The following is an 18,530-nucleotide window of genomic DNA, read 5'->3' on the forward strand; positions in this document are numbered from 1 at the left end:
GTTGACCTATTTTTATTGATTTTGAGAGGGGTTCTCTGTGCTTCCTGGATTTTGATGCCTGTTTCCTTCCCCAAATTAGGGAAGGTCTCTGCTGTAATTTGCTCCAATATACCTTCTGTAGAGGCAATCTCTTAAACAAGTTTTGCTTGTTTTAGAACTTTATATAAGTAGCCTCATGTGTGTAGTATGTACTCTTTTGTAGGGCTTCTTTCACTCACCATAGTGTTTTTGAGATTTCATCCACGTTGTGGTTATCAGTAGTTTGTTCCTTTACATTTTTGTGTAGGATTCCTTTGAAGAAATATTGTACAGTTTATTTGCCTGTTAATGGACACCTAGGCTGTTTCCAGTTTTCGACTATTATGAATAGAGCTACTAAACATTATTGTAGAATCTTTTTGTGGATGTGTTTTCATTTCTTTCTTTTTCTTTTTGACTGTTATAGATTGTGTACTAATACTTTTTGATGATTTCTAGAGTAACATATACTGTATCTGTAAAATGATGTGTTTGATATATCTCATTTTGACCAAAGCATTGAATGTTTAAATATCTCTTATTAGATCATCATTATCATATTGACAGATTAAGATATAACTGAACAAATGTGTACTAAGTAGGTGTTTTATGGAAAGCACTGTGAGAAAGAGACAGAGATAGGGAATATGGATTCTTTTCTAAATGAGCATAAAGTCTGGGGTGAGGGTGTTTGTGTGAAGAAGAGATAATGACAGGAAAACTTAGTGTTTACTGCATATAATACACTATTTTAAATATTTTAAATGTTTTCATTCATTTAATTCTTATATAACAATCCTACTAGGGTAGTACTGTTACTATTTTCATTTTGAAACACGGAGGCCTTAAAACTACAAACTACTAAGTGGTAAAGCTGCAATTCACATCAGGGAATTTGGTTCAGAGTCTGTGTTCTTAATCACTGTGCTGTGATGTCACTGTAGTTATTCTGGGGCATAAACAGCTCAGTTGTTATACCAGCATGTAAGTAACTAATGGTGAGTTGGAATGCAATAAGCGCTCCAGTAATGGTTCTAGTAAAAGGTAAGGCCATCAAGAGAGGTTATTTCTGATGAGTGAGATCTGAGGTTTCCTAGAAGAGCTGACATTCGAGCTGAGTTCTGAAGGATGTCTGGGTTTTCCTATGCAGGGAAATTATGGGCAGTGGTACAGAGGCACACAATGATGCATTTGTTCTGGGGCAGGAAGTTGCCTGTTATGACTCAAGGTTTTGGTACATGGAGGGGTGAATTTACAGAGAAAAGGGTCTTGGAAATGGGAACCTTAAATATAAGCTAAGGATTTTGAACTTTATATTAAATGGGAATCCAGTTTAAGAATTGGAATGAAATGGTCTGGATGATGTTTTAGGAAGACAATTCTGTGGTGACAGTGCAACAGGGTAGATTGGGGTAAGAGATTAGAGGCAAGAGAACACAAGGCTGCTGCAGGTATCCAGCTGATAAAAGGATAAGGGTCTGAACAAGAACAATGTTGGGGGAATAAAAGGAGGGGTTGAAAACAGGGTCAAAGGGGAGACAGAAAGGAATTAAAAGTAACTGTAATGTGTTCATTTATTTTTGCATATACATTTCTCCTTCTCTAACCTCCTTCAGTTTTTTCAAAAATGAATTATAAATCGGTGAATGTCTTTGGATCAGAAACCTGACAACAGTTGGCACCAGTGGGAGTTTAGTTTTTCACATATCAGAAGGCCTGAGGATTAAGGGCCCTTCTCCCTTTAGCCTCTTGTCCCCCCACATCCTTGCCACTGCCTTTCACCCTCACTACTACAAGTTGGCCTCCAAAAATTGCATCTTCATTTTAGATAGGAGGAAAGACCGAAGACAAGGACTAAAGCCATATTCCTTTTTATAAAGAAAATAATACCTGTCCTAGAAGGTTCTCTTTTATAGATTTCCACTTAGTGTAAATAGTACAATAGTGGCTGAACTTATTACACCTTTGTAACCAACACTCCAAATCAAGTAACAGAAATTACCAGTATCCCAGAAGCCCTTGTGCTCCCTTCCATTCCCTGCTCTTACTCCCAAGGGTAACTTCTATCTGACATCTAGGTTAATTTTGCCTGTTTTTGAAATTTATGTAAACAGAATAAAAATGGGTACTCTTGTGTCTGTCTTCTTTTGCTCGATACTTTATTTATGAGGTTCGTCTATATTGTTGTGGTTGTAAATCATTCTCATTGCTGTCTAGTATTCCGTTGGTGAACAGACTGCAATGTGTCCCTTCGGTTATTCGTAGTCATCAATAGTAGCTTCAAGTTTGGGGCTATTTTGAATAAGGTTGCTATAAACTATCTAGTTTGTCTTTTGTTGAACATATTTACACCTTTCTATTGAGTATATACATAATAGTGAAATTACTGATTCAGATTGTGTACACGTGTTTAGTTTTAGTAAATACCGACAAATAGTTTTCCAAAGTGGACTGCTCCACATCCTTACCAATACTTGGTGTTTTCCATAGTTTTAATTTTAGCCATTTTGATGGATGTACGGGCGTATCTCCTGTGGCTTTAATTTGAATTTGGGAAGGTGAATGTTTTTACCTGGGTGTATTGTTACTCTGAACAAAACTGGGGTCTGGTAAAAAGAAAGAAAGGAAGATTGGATATCAGATGGTAGCCAGTATATATTGTTCACCTTAAGCCAGTCAAACTTCGGAGTACTACATATGTATTGATTTATTACTCCTCACAACTAACCTATGAGGTGAGTAGTTGTTATCCCCATTTTACTTATGAAGAAACAGAGGCACAGAAGGTTAAGTCACTTGTTCAAGGTCATATTGCCAGTAAATGGGACAGCTAAGATTTGGTCCCAAGATGTCTGGTTTCATAGCCTGTGCTCTTAGCTACCACATCATATAATCAGAAGACTCTGCCACATAAGCTTGTATATGACATTCTTATTTGTAAGTTTGTTTTTTGTTTTAGTCTCCTTTCTCTAATATTAATGACAGTTGCTAATGTTTATTGAGTATTTGCTACATTGTAAGCACTTTGCATGTATTAACTCATTAGTCCTTGTGGCCTCCATATGAGGTGGCTGGTTTAATTATAATTATTTTTTTTTATCATCCCCATTTTACAGAGGGGGAATAAGACTAGTGAAGTGATTTGGTCAGGGTCGTGTAGAACATAGTGGTGGAGCCAGGGTTTGAACTCAGGCACCCTTACTCAACAGTCCGCAGGCTGAATCACTATACTCAAACATGTTACTTCCCAATATGGTGGAGGTGGCAGTTATTAAGTGTATCAGCTTCTGCAAATACATGTCTTTGACATTGTTCATTAGCTTTTGGCTGACCCTAAACCAACTATTTCTAGTGTTATTCAAACTTGCTTCACCTATTTGTCCTAGGGCAACTTACTGTGTGAAGGGAAAAGCACTTTTGGCTTAGGTCAGAAGTGGCTGGTAATGGCATATCAGTAAAGCAGTTCTGAAAGGTTTTTGAGCATAAAGGTCTCTCCTCTTCCTTTTTTCTCCATCTCCCCCCTCCCCTAGTATATGGGTAAAACTTATACATTATGAAAAACCCTAGAAAGTGTAAAAAAATATAAAAAATGAAAATTTAAAAAACCACCTAAAATTTTACCACGCAGAATCACTCACTGTTAACTTTTGGTGTTTATTCTTAATGGCCTGATTCTAAGGGTGTTTGTGTGAACATACACATATGTTTACACCTATGTATGTATATTGAAAAGTACATGTCATTGCTGTAAATCAAAATGAGTTCACAGTATGCATATTGTTTTCTAACTTGGTTTTTCCCATTTAATAGTATGTCTTGAACCTCCCTTCATATATTATAATTTACATCGTGTATCCTCTAGTGGTGTACATTTGGGTTTCTTCCAGTTTTGACTATTACAAACAACCTGTGATAAATCTCTGTGCATATGAAGGGGGTGGGGCATGTTATCCCCTCTTACTTACTTCCACCTTGCCTAATACTATTACTAAATCTCTAAAATGCCTGAGTAAAGTATTCTTGGTTTGATTTTTAAAATTGGATACTAAAGAGAATCTTTTTGTTTTCCTGTAATCTTTGCCCACACATGACCTCAGTCTTCTCTGAGCATTTATTCCTGGCATTGCTGAGATCTTGCAGGTGACCCTGTGGCACTAATGAGAATGAGTTTGTTGGAAACACCTGTTAAATACTGACTGCTGTCATCTGAACAAAATACTGCAGTTTAAAGCAGCTTGTTGAATTACACTATTTTTCATTGTTACCAGTCAAATGAATGTGTTATTCAAATTAATTAAGATAACAGCTCTTGCTTATCACTATTTCTTTTTTTTTTTTTAAGGATTTTATTTATTTATTTGACAGAGAGATAGAGAGCACAAGTAGGCAGAGTGGCAGGCGGAGGGAGAAGCCTGCTCTCCGCTGAGCAGGGAGCCGGACGCAGGGCTCGATCCCAGGACCCCAGGATCATGACCTGAGCCGAAGGCAGTCGCTTAACCAACTGAGCCACCCAGGCGCCCGCTTATTACTATTTCTAACATCAGACTTAGTGATCTGTGCAGAGGGACTCTAGCTCAGACTTTTCAGCTGCCCTCCATGATTTTTTAATGTTTTTTTTTTTAAAGATTTTATTTATTTTTTTGACAGAGAGAGACATAGCGAGAGCAAGAACACAAGCAGGGGGAGTGGGAGAGGGAGAAGCAGGCTTCCTGCAGAGCAGGGAGCCTGATGCGGGGCTCGATCCCAGGACCCTGGGATCATGACCTGAGCCGAAGGCAGACGCTTAACGACTGAGCCACCCAGGCGCCCTTTAATGCTTATTTTTATTCCCAGTAGACAGAATGATAATTAGAGCAGAGCTGGATGCCACTAGTCAGCTCTGCCTGGCTTTCTCTTATTGAACAAAGTGGGCTCACTAAACATTACCCTCACCCTTCCCGCATTCCCCTCTTTTGTTGAAGGGAGTGATAAGGAATCATCACCTCCATACAGACTCAAGGTAAAGCCCACTTGATTTCAGCCACACACTTCACACTTCATATTATATACTCTGCTTTTAGGCACTGGGTATGTACTACTGAGGCAGATATCACTGCTTCCAAGGATCTTACAGTTGAGGGGACGAATCCTCACAGCATACCTGTGAGGTCAGCTGGGAAAGCATGGCATCCGTCTTTTTTACAGATGTGCAAACTGAAGGGAAGTGACTTAGTGAAGCTTGTTCCACTGTTCGGTGACGAACCTGGGGACCTACACCTGAGTCCTCTGACTCCAGGTCCAGTGCTTTTTCAGAAATAACCAGATGTCTCTTGTTTTTCAGAAAACAATGTATTTTTTTTATTTCATTTATTTTATTTTTTTAAAGATTTTATTTATTTGTATATCAGAGAGAGAGAGAGCACAAGCAGGGGGAACAGCAGGCAGAGGGAGAAGCAGACTCCCCGCTGAGCCCGGAGCCCGATGCAGGAGAGCCGAAGGCAGACGTTTAACTGACTGAGACACCCAGGTGTCCCCAGAAAACAATGTATTATGTACAATGTCAGGAATATAAATTGAATTTGTTAAAGCCTTTTTTTTTTTTAAGATTTTATTTATTCATTTGAGACACAGAGATAGAGAGAGAGCATGAGCAGGGGGAGAGGCAGAGGGAGAGGGAGAAGCAGACTCCCTGCTGAGCCAGGAGCCCAATGTGGGGCTCCATCCCAGGACCCTGGGATAATGACCTGAGCTGAAGGCAGACGCTTAACCATCTGAACCACCCAGGCGCCCAATGTTAGAGTTTTTAATAGATTATTGATGGTGATAGAGAATACTGAAAGTCTAAATGTGCATTTTAACCATGTTTCATTGGATTTTGGTTACAGTCTGGTGACATGCAGTCTTTTGCACAGAAGCTCCAGCTCCGGGTGCTTTCCATGGAGTCTTTGTTTCGAAGTCCACTAAAGGAATCTCTCTTCCGATCCTCTTCTAAAGAGTCTTTGGTACGAACGTCTTCCAGAGAGTCCCTGAATCGATTTGACCTGGACTCCTCTGTGGCCACCTTTGATCCATCCTCTGATATGGAGAGTGAGCCTGAAGACTCACTCCCTAATTTAGACAGTCTCAGCAAAGAACAGTTGATTCAGTTGTTGCGAAGAATGGAGCGAAGGTTGAATAGCTACAAAGGAAAATGTTCTGAGGTAGGAGCATGACTTTTTTGCCTATATGAAAAGTTTTCCCATTGTTCTCTGATTCATGTTACTGTATGGCTTTTACTCTTGTGGTTGCTTAAACTGTTGATTCCCTAGATACACTGATTATGAAGGGTGGGTAGTTTGTGGCATTATCTAGTTAAAAGATTTTCAGGTAAACAGAAGCCCTTTGGCAAGACAGTTAGTAAAATTTTGGAGAGGATCACTGTCTGTAGCTTTCTGGTTTGCACATTCTGTGCCCCTTTTTTCCCCCCGCCCCTCTCTCCAAAGTTGCTTGGACACTTAGTGCACAGTGCCTCGTCTTTCCTCCTCACATCCCCGCCCTTGTTCATCCTCTAAGTGCTGTAGTTCCAGAATGACCTCTTCGGCCAACCAGATTTCCATTACTACTGATCCCAGTTATGTTTTAGGTAGTCTGATTTTCTGACACATTTGGTTCATGCTCATTTTACCTACATTTAAACTTTGCTTCAAATGAATCTTTAACTGCTAAAGCCCTTGAGGATGACTCTCTGTGGTCTAAGAGAGGAAGTAGTCCTGCTCCATCTCTCTTTTCTATTCTTCCTTTCGGGCTGAATTATATTAGTTGCCCTGTGTAGTTAAAACAATTTATCTTCAGGAAAGCCTTTCTGGAGCAAGTTGCCCATGGATTTTTTTTTTTAAGACAGTGCATAATGTCTTATTGTCTTAACAGTTTGTAACCCAGCATTGTAGTTAACTTTAAGTAATGAATAATAAAGTTCAAGGTTTGTATATAAAGTTAGCCATAACTTCTATTTCCAGTTATGGCTACAATATGTGTAATTTTACCCTGCAGCCAAAAATAACAACAGAAACCCCTAATGAAACTATAAAATATCTTTTTAAAACTAGTACTGACAAAATAGAAAGGAAATATTAGGCGAAAATCTATCAGTTGGCTGGACTCTAGAGATGTAAACAGCATTAAAGCCATCTTTAATTTCATGAGGTACTTGTGGAATCAGGTAACTTTTTCCTTTAAATTTCTTTTTCTTTTCTTTTCTTTTTTTTTTTAAGATTTTATTTATTTGAGAGAGAGAGAGCAGGGGGAGGGGCAAAGGGAGAGAGAGAGAATCTCAAGCAGACTCCCGGCTGACTACAGAGCCTGATGCAGGGCTTGATTTCATGACCCTGAGCTCATGACCTGAGCCAAAATCAGGAGTTAGACGCTTAACTGACCGAGCCACCCAGGTGCACCATTTATTTTTTATTTCTATCCAAGTTAATAATGGTCCTGAATTTGTTGTTGTTGACTTATCCATGGCTTCTAAGTTTGAAGCTGGGGCAGTAGTATAATTAGTATTTAAGTATGTAAGACACTATGCCTTTTATGTTTATAGTGCCATTGAATTTTACACTGTCTCTGTGAAGTAGATATTAATTAGCTCTGTTTTGTAGAATAGGGATTAGAGACTCCTAGAGACTTAATCATAGAGATTAAATAATGTGCTTAAAGTCACACAGGTAGCAGTTAAGAAACTGTGGATTTGATTTTTTTTTTAAAGATTTTATTTATTTATTTGATAGAGAGAGATAGTGAGAGCAGGAACACAAGCAGGGGGAGTGGGAGAGGGAGAAGCAGACATCCCGCGGAGCAGGGAGCCTGATGCGGGGCTCAATCCCAGGACCCTGGGATCATGACCTGAGCCGAAGGCAGACGCTTAACGACTGAGCCACCCAGGTGCCCCTGTGGATTTGATTTTAGGTCTTTCTGGTTGGTTTCCATTCCTCTGTGCCACCCCAAGTCGAGTCATGCAGCCTATTAGGGATGAAAAGAGCACGTAGTCTTTGTTTTTTTTTTAAGATTTTATTTATTTATTTGGCAGAGAGAGAGATACAGCGAGAGAGGGAACACAAGCAGGGGAAATGGGAGAGGGAGAAGCAGGCTTCCCGCTGAGCAGAGAGCCCAATGCGGGGCTCGATCCCGGGACCCTGGGATCATGACCTGAGCTGAAGGCAGACGCTTAATGACTGAGCCACCCAGGTGCCCCGAGCACGTAGTCTTTGTCTCTGTCTTTCCTTGGCACTGTAGGTAACCAGGATAAAATAGTGCTATAAGTGACATCTAATTGTTAGGTTACTCTTCCACCTGTCCTACTCCCCACTTTCTGAATACCATTTTCCTATCCAGTAATAAAGATACCTAGCTTAAGGTAATAAGAGGAGGAGGATCGTGGTCTTTGGCAGAATTTTTTTTTCTTCTTTATTGCTGGACTCACCTTCCATTGCTGCTTGCCTCTCAAGACATCAGCAGATGTGTTTGGGGGCACACAGCAACCTTCCAAGGGAAATGGCAGGGCTCAGAATAGGGGAGTACTTCCTCCTAAAGCTGTAGCCTATGTCTTCAGAGTCCTCTTGTACTTCTAAAGTAGGGTCCAAATAATTCAGTGGAGCCATGTGCTTATTTTTCAGATGAATAATGCTAATTAATAGATTAAAAGATTTGTTAATCCATAATTTCATCAGGTTGTGCTAGAATGTTCAAATATCCTATTTAATTAGGTTAAATGTTTAAACATCTCTTTAGGACCAAAATTACCAGTTTTCATATGTTGGTTATAAGTTCCTTTCCTCAGATTTTTACCTAGACATAGTCACAATTCCTATAATCAGAGACTTTTAGAGATGAATTACATGGTCTGTAATAGCCCAAAGCAAGAATCACCTGATGAGCTTGCTAAATAAACACATACCTGTCCCCCCACTCCACCCCCAGTCTCATTCACTTAGTTTGGGGTGGGACCCCAAAATTTCTCCTCCTAGCAAGCTCCCAGGGGATGCTGTTGCTGGTGGTGACTACCCCAGTAGTCTCTTCCCCTTGGGCAAATTGGCTTTAATCCCTACCCCATTCATAATTAAGTACTGAAATTTGAAGATTTATTTATTTGAGAGAGAGAAAGGGAGAGAGAGCAACGAGCCGAGCCAGGGGAGGGGCAGAGGGAAAAAGGGGAAGAGAGACAGAGAGACTCTCAGACTCTCCCCTGAGTTCGGAGCCCAACGTGGGGCTAGATTCTAGGACCCTGAGATCGTGACCTGAGCTGAAACCAAGAGTCGATGCTCAACTAACTGAGCCATCCAGGTGCCCCTAAGTAGTGAAATTTAAAGATGTATGTGTCTGAGGTGAAATCAAGTACGGATTTAATATCTTTATTTATAGTCAAGTTACATTTTACTTTTTAGAAACATATTTCTAATGTTTGTTTTGACTGTATATGCATCTAACTAGGTTGAATTATCTATAAAAGGATTCTTCTGATTTGTGTGTTTTTTTACTTTTGTAAAGATATTTTAGCAGAGTTTAGAATATTTATTTAGGAATGACGTTATTGGTGATTTTGTGTTTATTTTAGTTTGTTATAGCTTATCAGACTCTTCAGAGAGAGAAGAAAAAGTTACAAGTAAGTGATATCTTGGCTGTGATATTGATTCATACATAATTTAAAAATTAGAGTCTTACCATAAGATAGTTCTGACCCTGACTTTTAATAATTCTCCATGTGATCCATGTATTTAACCTATTTTACTACTGGGGATTTTAATAAAGAGAGTGAGTGGAAAATTCCAGAGATTTTACCTCTGGTAGGGATGGGCTTTTTTGAGTTTTGGATCCCTGCAGTGTTCAAGAGGTTTGGATGTAAGGCATGTTTGCCTCTTTCAAGAAAACATGCTTTCTAGTGTCTCTGTCTGCAGGTTGAATCTTTGTTTTAGTTGTAGAGACATACAACCTTCTAAGCTTTCCCTTCTGTTTTTGAAATACCTGCAGACATTTCTGTTCCTTATCATTCTACCAGGGTCCAAACACAAGCATCCTCTCTCTTTTTTCCTGAGGCTGCTTCTTGTAAAGCTCTTGGTCAAGTATGTGGAGAAAGAGGAAGCCATTAAGCTCTTCTGGGTGACCCAACTTGGCCCCACTGTGTCACCCTGTTCTGTGGCTAGACATTTCCCACCAGGTATCCCAGGTGATAATTCACAGGTCAGAGCCAAGGGGAAATATCCACCCCACTTCAAACAGTGCCATCAGTTTGCTGTGCTAAGATACATAAATATTTATCATTTAGAATAATGCTTTACTAATTTCTGCTTCTGTCCTGTCTTGAGAAGGATGGAGAATTTTATTCTTATATTTGTTAGGGGATAGCATTCTGTATCTCTACTGTATCACTTATCATAAACATTTTTAAATCTTTTAATGGTAAAATATATAGAAAATCATGCACAAAAAATATAGTCTTATTTTTTACAGTAAAAGTTATTTAAAACAGTTTAGCATTTTGTCCCATCTAAAGACACTAATTACATAACCCAAAAGTTATTTGTAAAGTGAGTTTTGGTAAAATTAATTTCCTCATGTACATTATCTTAAAATATTTAATCTACCATAAATAATCTCCATTAAGTACAACATTAAATTTCCTGGCTTTGGTCTGGAGTATAATCAGTTCAGAATGGGTAACACCAGTTATTTATTGCTGATTCAGTGTTCTCATTGTCTATAACAAGTGTGAAAATTAGGTTATTACAAATAGAGTTTTTAGTTTGACAGTGTTTTCTTAAACATGAGGTCTTTTGTAATGGAGGGTAGCTCTGATTTAATCCATTGTATTATTAATATTCCATAAATTCATACTCAAAAGTTCATCTTATTCCTACTGTTTGGGGGTACCTTGCTTGTGTCTCTATGAATTATCTCTGGAGTTTTATTTCTAGATGTATGTAATTCTACCACTAAGTGGCGGTAGAGAACTGTAGAGAACTGTGGTTGTATAGTCTCGGTGTAAAGAATGTTGAAGATAAAGTTCAATGACTTGTGCTCTTTTTTACTTACTTTTCATTTCTATGTCATGCAGTTGTTTGAACCAGCTTTTTTTTTTTCTTCTTTTTAAAATTAAAGGGTATATTAAGTCAGAGTCAGGATAAAGCACTTCGGAGAATTGGAGAGTTAAGAGAGGTAAGTCGTAGTGATTAATACTCTGAGAATTAAATCGCTCATATTTATCAGAATGCTTATACTTGCTGGGATAGTTTCATATACACTTCATTAGTTATAGTAAAAACCAATCAGCCCAACCCCTAAGACCAGAGATCAATTCTTATGGTTTTATTTGTGTGGTTTCCCTAAGATATATGCTGGTGGAATTTATGACATAAGGATGCCTTATTTAGCAACAGAATATCATTTGCCAGCTTGACAGTCAGTGGCAACTTCCAAGGCTAACCTGTCTCTTCTATTAGATATTTGAGGCTTCTTTTCATTGTTCCTAGCCAACAATCTTGATAAAATTAAATAAAAATTATGTTCCTTGTAATTTTGGGGGGTAATTTTTACAGTGAAATATTAGAGTCCAGGCAGATATTTATCGTTTGGAATCATACTTGACTCATTTTTGCTCCTGTCCTGTCTTGAGAAGGATGGAATATTGGCTAGAGGGTAGGATTCTATGTCACTGCGATATCATTTAAACATTTTGAAATCTTTTAATTGTAAAAATATTTTATTTATTTATTTATTTTTATTTTATTATTATTTTTTTTAAAGATTTTATTTATTTATTTGACAGAGAGAGAGATAGCGAGAGCAGGAACACAAGCAGGGGGAGTGGGAGAGGGAGAAGCAGGCTTCCCGCCGAACAGGGAGCCTGATGTGGGACTCGATCCCAGGACCCTGGGATCATGACCTGAGCCGAAGGCAGACGCTTAACGACTGAGCCACCCAGGTGCCCTTAATTGTAAAAATATTTTAATTGTAAAGTACAACAAATATAGAAAATCATGCACAAAAATATATAGCTTATATGTGTATGGTGAACTCTATTGTAACCACCACTAAGGTCAAGAAATAGAATGTTGCCAGTCACCCTGAGAGCCCCTCTGTGTTTCCCAACCCAGTCATAGCCCCTCCCTTTCTCCAAAAATAACTACTGACTTTTGTTGTGCTTCTTGTGTCTCTTTAAGGTTTTATCACTGAAATGTGAGCCTCTAGGTATTACAGTCATGCCCATGTAAAAATTGTTTTGATACATCTTTTAAGTCTTCTTTAAATCTGTACATCCCCGCTGCATCCGTTTTCCTTACAGGTCATCTGTTGAAGAACCTGATGATAAATTAGAAGACCCAAAATTACTCATTTGCCTTATTTGCATTATAAACACAACACTCTTAGAATAATAATACTATCACCATCAATTATGATTACTGAGATTAAATAAATTTTTATATACTATTTCTGTTTTTCCGCCTTTAAAAATCTTTTTCCATATCTATACTGTTAGATCATAAGCCATTACATACGTATTCTTTCCCTTTTAACCCTTATGAAAACCCTCGAAGGAAATACTAGTCAGAGCCACAGATTGACAAGTTTTAGTTCTTTTTTAATTTTTTTTAATTTTTATTTTTTATTTTTAAGATTTTATTTATTTGACAGAGAAAGATACAGCGAAAGAGGGAACACAAGCAGGGGGAGTGGGAGAAGATGTGGGGCTCAATCCCAGGACCCTGAGATCATGACCTGAGCCGAAGGCAGATGCTTAACGACTGAGCCACCCAGGCGCCCCTAGTTCTTTTTTTATTATCTGCCTACTCATATTAGTTTTCTATTGCTGCTGCAGCAAATTACCACAAACTTAATGGCTTAAAACAGCACAAATCTCAAAAATTTGAACAAGTCTTACCAGGCTAAAATTAAGGTGTCAGTTGGGCTGTTCCTTAATGGAGGTTCAAGGGGACAATCTATTTCTTTGCCATTTCCGGCTTCTAGAGGCTGCCATGTCCTCTGATGCATAGTCTCTTTCCTTATCTTCAGAGCTATCAATGTTGCATCTCTACCCATTCTACCATAATCACTCCTCCCCTTCTCTCTGAACTCAGTTGGGAAAGGTTCTGATTTTAAGGACCCATGTTATTAGATTGGGCCCATCCAGATAATCCAGGATAATCTCCTTATTTCAAGGCTCTTAATTTGATCACGTCTGCAAATTCTCCTAATATGTTCCAGTTTCAGGGATTAGGATTTGGAATCTTTGGGGCCATATTCTGCCTACCACACTGCCTTTAGTCAAGACTATAATCAACGAAATGGCCAGGAGACAGCTAATAAAGGAAAGGAGGAGAAATAAGGGGTCTAGAGGCCATATAGTAAATTGCTGTTTGGTGCATATCTATACTGTTTTTGTAGTAGCTAAGATATATTTTTGAATGAAAATCCTGGTTACAGTTACATGAAGAGAGATTTATTCAGTAATTTATATGTAAATACTAGGTAGATAAGTGAAGGTCTGGATATTTTAAATTTTGTTCACAAAGAAAAAAATTTCCTTCAACTAGGGCGCCTGGGTGGCTCAGATGGTTAAGCGTCTGCCTTCGGCTCAGGTCATGATCCCAGGGTCCTGGGATCGAGTCCCGCATCGGGCTCCCTGCTCCTTGAGAGCCTGCTTCTCCCTCTGCCTCTCTCTCTCTCTCTGTCTCTCATGAATAAATAAAGAAAAAATCTTAAAAAAAAAAAAAAATTTCCTTCAACTAAATAGTATAACCCATTAAATCATGATTAGTATTTAATTGAACATTCAAAGTGCTATATGTCACAAAATGTTTTGTTTCTTTGGAATTAAAGTCTGAATAGAAGTTACATACTGTTTCATTAGTACTTTATTGACTCAGACTGGGCAAAACAGTATAATGTTCCTTATTTTGTTATATCAAGATACTCAAAAAAGGTATCAGGAAAGGTATCAGGAAAGATGTTGGGTTTGAGGTTGGTGTTGAGGAGAGTAACTACCATGACTTCCAGTGCTCTGACGAAACCTCAGATGTGAGGCCTTCTGGACAAATGTCTGCAATTTCATATTGTTGGAGCATTCACTGTATCCCCGGGGGTTGCAGCTTTCTGTAAGTTTGCTGTGGCCGAACCAAGAAAGAAGGCATATGCAGATTTCTACAGAAATTATAATTCCATGAAAGAGTTTGAGGAGATGAAGAAGGCTGGTATCGCTCAGGGTGTAAAATAATTTTGGAATGTAAAGAATTTCTTTGGGTTGAGTTCCATGGAAGTTTGTCACTGACCTGTTTGGGTTATGGAATAGTTTCCCTTTATAAGTAAACAACTAACAAATACTGTGGGCAGTAAAAAGAAAAAAAAATTTTTTTCAGAAAATAATCCTTAGTATTTTATATATTCCTCATGTTGTTAGGAGTATATACATGAGTAGAATCCATGAACATCTCTCCTAATATTTTCTGGGGAATAAAACAACACAACAGTTCTGTATAGGCAAATATTATGTCTTATGTCAATTTCTAGCATATTAGAGATTTGTTAATGAATCAGATAAAGAAGTAAAAAGGTAAGCAAAAACATACCCCAACAGATACCCTGTAATTTTCTTTGCCTGATTTTGAATCTTAACATCAACAGATAATAAATAGGAATATCATACTATGAGAAGCTATGAAAATTATGAGCTCATCCAAGGAGATGGGGGGGTTCTCTGATTTCCTTTTAAGGCCAGTTAAGTGGGGAATAAATGAAGACATTGTTTTAGATATTTCCTCCTTTCTCTGTCCTTCTGTCTGTGCATGGTGTGTTCTTTTTCTAGGCTCACCCAGATGCAGCTCGCTATGAGCAACTGCTGTTCTCAAAGCTAACTTCAGGGAGGGAGGGTTCATTTTTTGCAGCTTGAAACACATCCAAACATAATGGGTAGCATAGGGCTGAGATAAAAAATAGTTAAACAGTTAATTAGTTGGGATATAAGTAGACAGTTCTTTTTTTTTTTTTTTTAAGATTTTATTTATTTATTTGACAGAGACACAGTGAGAGAGGGAACACAAGTAGGGGTAGTGGGAGAGGGGAGAAGCAGGCTTCCTGCGGAGCAGGGAGCCCAATGCGGGGCTCCATCCCAGGACCTTGGGATCATGACCTGAGCCGAAGGCAGACGCTTAACAACTGAGCCACCCAGGTGCCCCTAAGTAGACAGTTCTTAAGTTTCTTTGTAGTCTTTACTGTTTATGGAGTGCTTTTTGGTAGAATACGGTAAGGTAGCAGGGGGAGGGAGAAGAAGATATGATTAAAGATGCTGCCATTGTATCCAAGGACTTCTTATCTACATGGGGAGATGAAAACGTTTAAAACCTGAAAACCATCATATAAATTGAGGAATTTTTATTGGCTGTTAGGGATGGCATGTAACAGAGTCTAGTATGGTAGGATGTAGAAAATTATTTGGAAAAAATGAATTTTAAGGAAAGTAAAGGACCGCATTACTATTAAGGAGATGTGCAACTGTTTCATACTAAAGAATTGGCCTGTGCAAAGTCATGGAAGACAGTGCTTTCCAGACTTTTGGATTTCATGGACTGAAAAACTACCTTCCAGTTCCTTCCAGATATGGGGGAAAGGAGAATTGTCATAGACCTGCAAACCTTCTTTTAAAGATTTATTTATTTATTTGAGAGAGAGCCCGAGAGAGTGTGTGCACATGTGGGGGAGGGGCAGAGGCAGAGGGAGAGAGAGAATCTCAAGCCAACTGGCCACTTAACTGAGCTGAAACCAAGAGCCTGATGCTCAACCAGCTGAGCTACCCAGCCTCCCCAGAGCTGCAAACTTTTATTTTTTCAAGTAAGGATGTTGAAAAGAAGAAACCAAATTCTTTTATTGTCATTATTTCATGAAAGAAAGCTTTTTCTTTCCTTTTTTTTTTTTTTAATTTTTAAGTAATTTCTACACCCATCTCAGGACCCCGGGATCAAGATTCACATGGTTTTCTAACTGAGCCAGGTAGGCGCCCTGAAAGATTTTTTTTAATATCAAAAAAGATTAGGAAGGACATATTCTCAGAGTAAAGGACAGTTGTTTAAATGAAAGAAAAACTCTCTCTGTCGCTTTTCTGTTTGTTATTTCACCATGGGTCAGTGAAGACTTCATTGTGGACCTGTCCTGATTCAAAGACTGGCATTTGTAGACTACTGCTATGGGAGGAGTCAAGCCAGGAATCTTTAGTGAGAGGCACAGTGCAAATGGGATTTTAGGGCAGTGTAGGTGTGGGGGAGAATAGAGGACAGTTAGTGCTTCAGTGTTTTGAGAGTTAGTAAATTTGAAACAATGCAAAAGGAAGGCGTTGCTTGTAAGTCCTTGAAAATATTGTTTGAGGAAAATTTTCTAGCAAATGTGTAAGGGATGGATTAAACCAGAGGAAGACTTGGGGTAAGAATTCTCTCTAGAAGGCTACCGAAGGAAATTAGTCATTGAAATTATAAAGATCTGGACTACGGTTATGGATGTGGAAAAGATAGGACTTAAACATTGTAGAAAAAGTAATACAAGAATTTGATTATACACAGGGATTGACAAAGTTAGGTAAAATGTGACTGAATATTTTGAGCTCAGGGAATTAGAAAAGTAGGAATCCTAGAAAAATAGAGGGGTTTTGATGGGATATTTCCTATGTTCCAGATGTTACTTTCTAGGATTCTAATGGAGTAAATGTAAGGAAGAAGGACCGAGGATGCAAACTGAGTCCAGGGGAATAGATGCCCATAGAATCCGTGAGGCAGGTAGAGGAAATTAAGAGATACAAGTGTAGACAGGAGCCTGAAGCCGCAGAGAGCGGGTACCTCAACCGAGGAGGGAATTATTGGTGACTAGTGTAATAGAGAGGTCAAGATCATTGGATTTAGTGAGGAAACCTCATTAATGACCTAAAGAGAGTAGCATTCTAAATAATTTCAGGAACTTGGAATTTTTCTGGTTGGTAATCAGCTAGTTCAACCTTTTCATTTTACAAATGAGGAATCTTCTGACTTTGGCTATTGACTGCTGTTGTGTATTGGGAGGAGGAAAGTTCTATTGGCTATGGCTATCTGTTTGGTATAAAACAATGTAGTTTTAGATCAAGTGCATATAAGGTAGCACAAGTAGTAATATGTCTTTAAAGTAGGATAAAGTTTTTTTTATCTTAATTGTTTTATCCTCTCCACATTATCATTACAGAGCAGTCATTACAGCTCTAAAAATATACTTTCTTTTCTTGGATCACATATTTTTTAAGGAACAAAATTATCCACTGGGATAAATACCAATGTTTTACCTGCTGATTCTTCTCTAATTATTGTGCTGATACCTCATCTTAAGAAAAATGCAAATCTGGATTGATCATGTTTTTAAACTTTGAAAACTTCAAGTTTGTATTTTTTTTGTTTTTTATTAAAAACTACTTACAAAACCTTTTATGTTTTAGGAGCTCCAAATGGATCAGCAAGCAAAAAAGCATCTACAAGAGGAGTTTGATGCATCTTTAGAGGAAAAAGATCAGCATATCAGTGTTCTCCAGACTCAGGTAAAAGAGTAAAAGAAAAAGAGTGGAATTTTTAGATAAAGAAAAATTAAAGGGGATTTGATGGGATATCTCATAGGTTCCAGATGTTACAAAATGACCTGTTTTTAAAACTCTTGCTTTTTCTTAGTTGTTTTTCAGTATATTTTTTTTAATGTATTTTGTCTTTTGGCTAACTATGATATCATTGAAAATAGCAAATATAAAAATCAGCTTCATTGGGAGTAAATACTTTATTTTGATTTTTCCTCCCAGTATAATGATAAAGAGTATCTTTTACTCTGTCCCCTCTGTGTTTTATTTTATTTATTTATTTTTAAGACTTTATTTATTTATTTGACAGAGAGAGACACAGTGAGAGAGGGAACACAAGCAGGGGGAGCGGGAGAGGGAGAAGCAGGCTTCCCGCCGAGCAGGGAGCCCGATGCAGGGCTCAATCCCAGGACTCTGGGATCATGACCTGAGCCGAAGGCAGACACTTAACGACTGAGCCACCCAGGCGCCCCCCACTCTGTGTTTTAAAGTACTATTGTGTACTTTCTTTCTCTCTCTCCCTCTCTCTCTCTTTTTTAGAGTGAGAGTTGGGGGGTTCCGCACAGAGGGAGAGGGAGAATCTTAAGCAGGCTCCATACCCAGCACAGAGCCAGAAGGCAGGGTTTAGTCTCACAACCCTGAGATCATGATCTGAGCCAAAACCAAGAGTCAGACACTTAACCAACTGAACTACCCAGGTGCCCCTCATTTTTTTTTTCCTAAGGCATCTTTCTTTTTTAGGTTTCTCTGCTGAAACAGCGGTTACGAAATGGTCCGATGAATGTTGATTTACCGAAACCATTCCCTCAGATGGAACCACAGGCTGAAGGTGTCTCTAAAGAGAACACAGACGGTGATATAGAGCCAGTAGGTAAGCTTCATCTTATCGAAACGGTAATTTAAAAGCTAGAGGAGGATGTTAACAGTTTCTAGGGCATGA

The 18,530-nt window shown here is 38.5% G+C and overlaps 1 protein-coding gene across 1 annotated transcript in view; it reads left to right on the forward strand.

Annotated features, from left to right (window-relative positions):
• GOLGA4 (golgin A4) overlaps window positions 1-18,530 on the forward strand; it is a 108,195-nt gene that overhangs the window by 26,564 nt on the left and 63,101 nt on the right. Inside the window, exons 4-8 of the mRNA XM_081818860.1 lie at window positions 5,883-6,197; window positions 9,581-9,628; window positions 11,122-11,178; window positions 17,462-17,560; window positions 18,332-18,461. Of these exons, the coding sequence (XP_081674986.1) occupies window positions 5,883-6,197; window positions 9,581-9,628; window positions 11,122-11,178; window positions 17,462-17,560; window positions 18,332-18,461 (649 nt within the window). The remainder of the gene's footprint in view (window positions 1-5,882; window positions 6,198-9,580; window positions 9,629-11,121; window positions 11,179-17,461; window positions 17,561-18,331; window positions 18,462-18,530) is intronic.

Source organism: Leptonychotes weddellii, chromosome 1 (genome assembly GCF_054177405.1).
Source record: "Leptonychotes weddellii isolate Sample4059 chromosome 1, ASM5417740v2, whole genome shotgun sequence".
NCBI classification, from domain to species: Eukaryota; Metazoa; Chordata; class Mammalia; order Carnivora; family Phocidae; genus Leptonychotes; species Leptonychotes weddellii.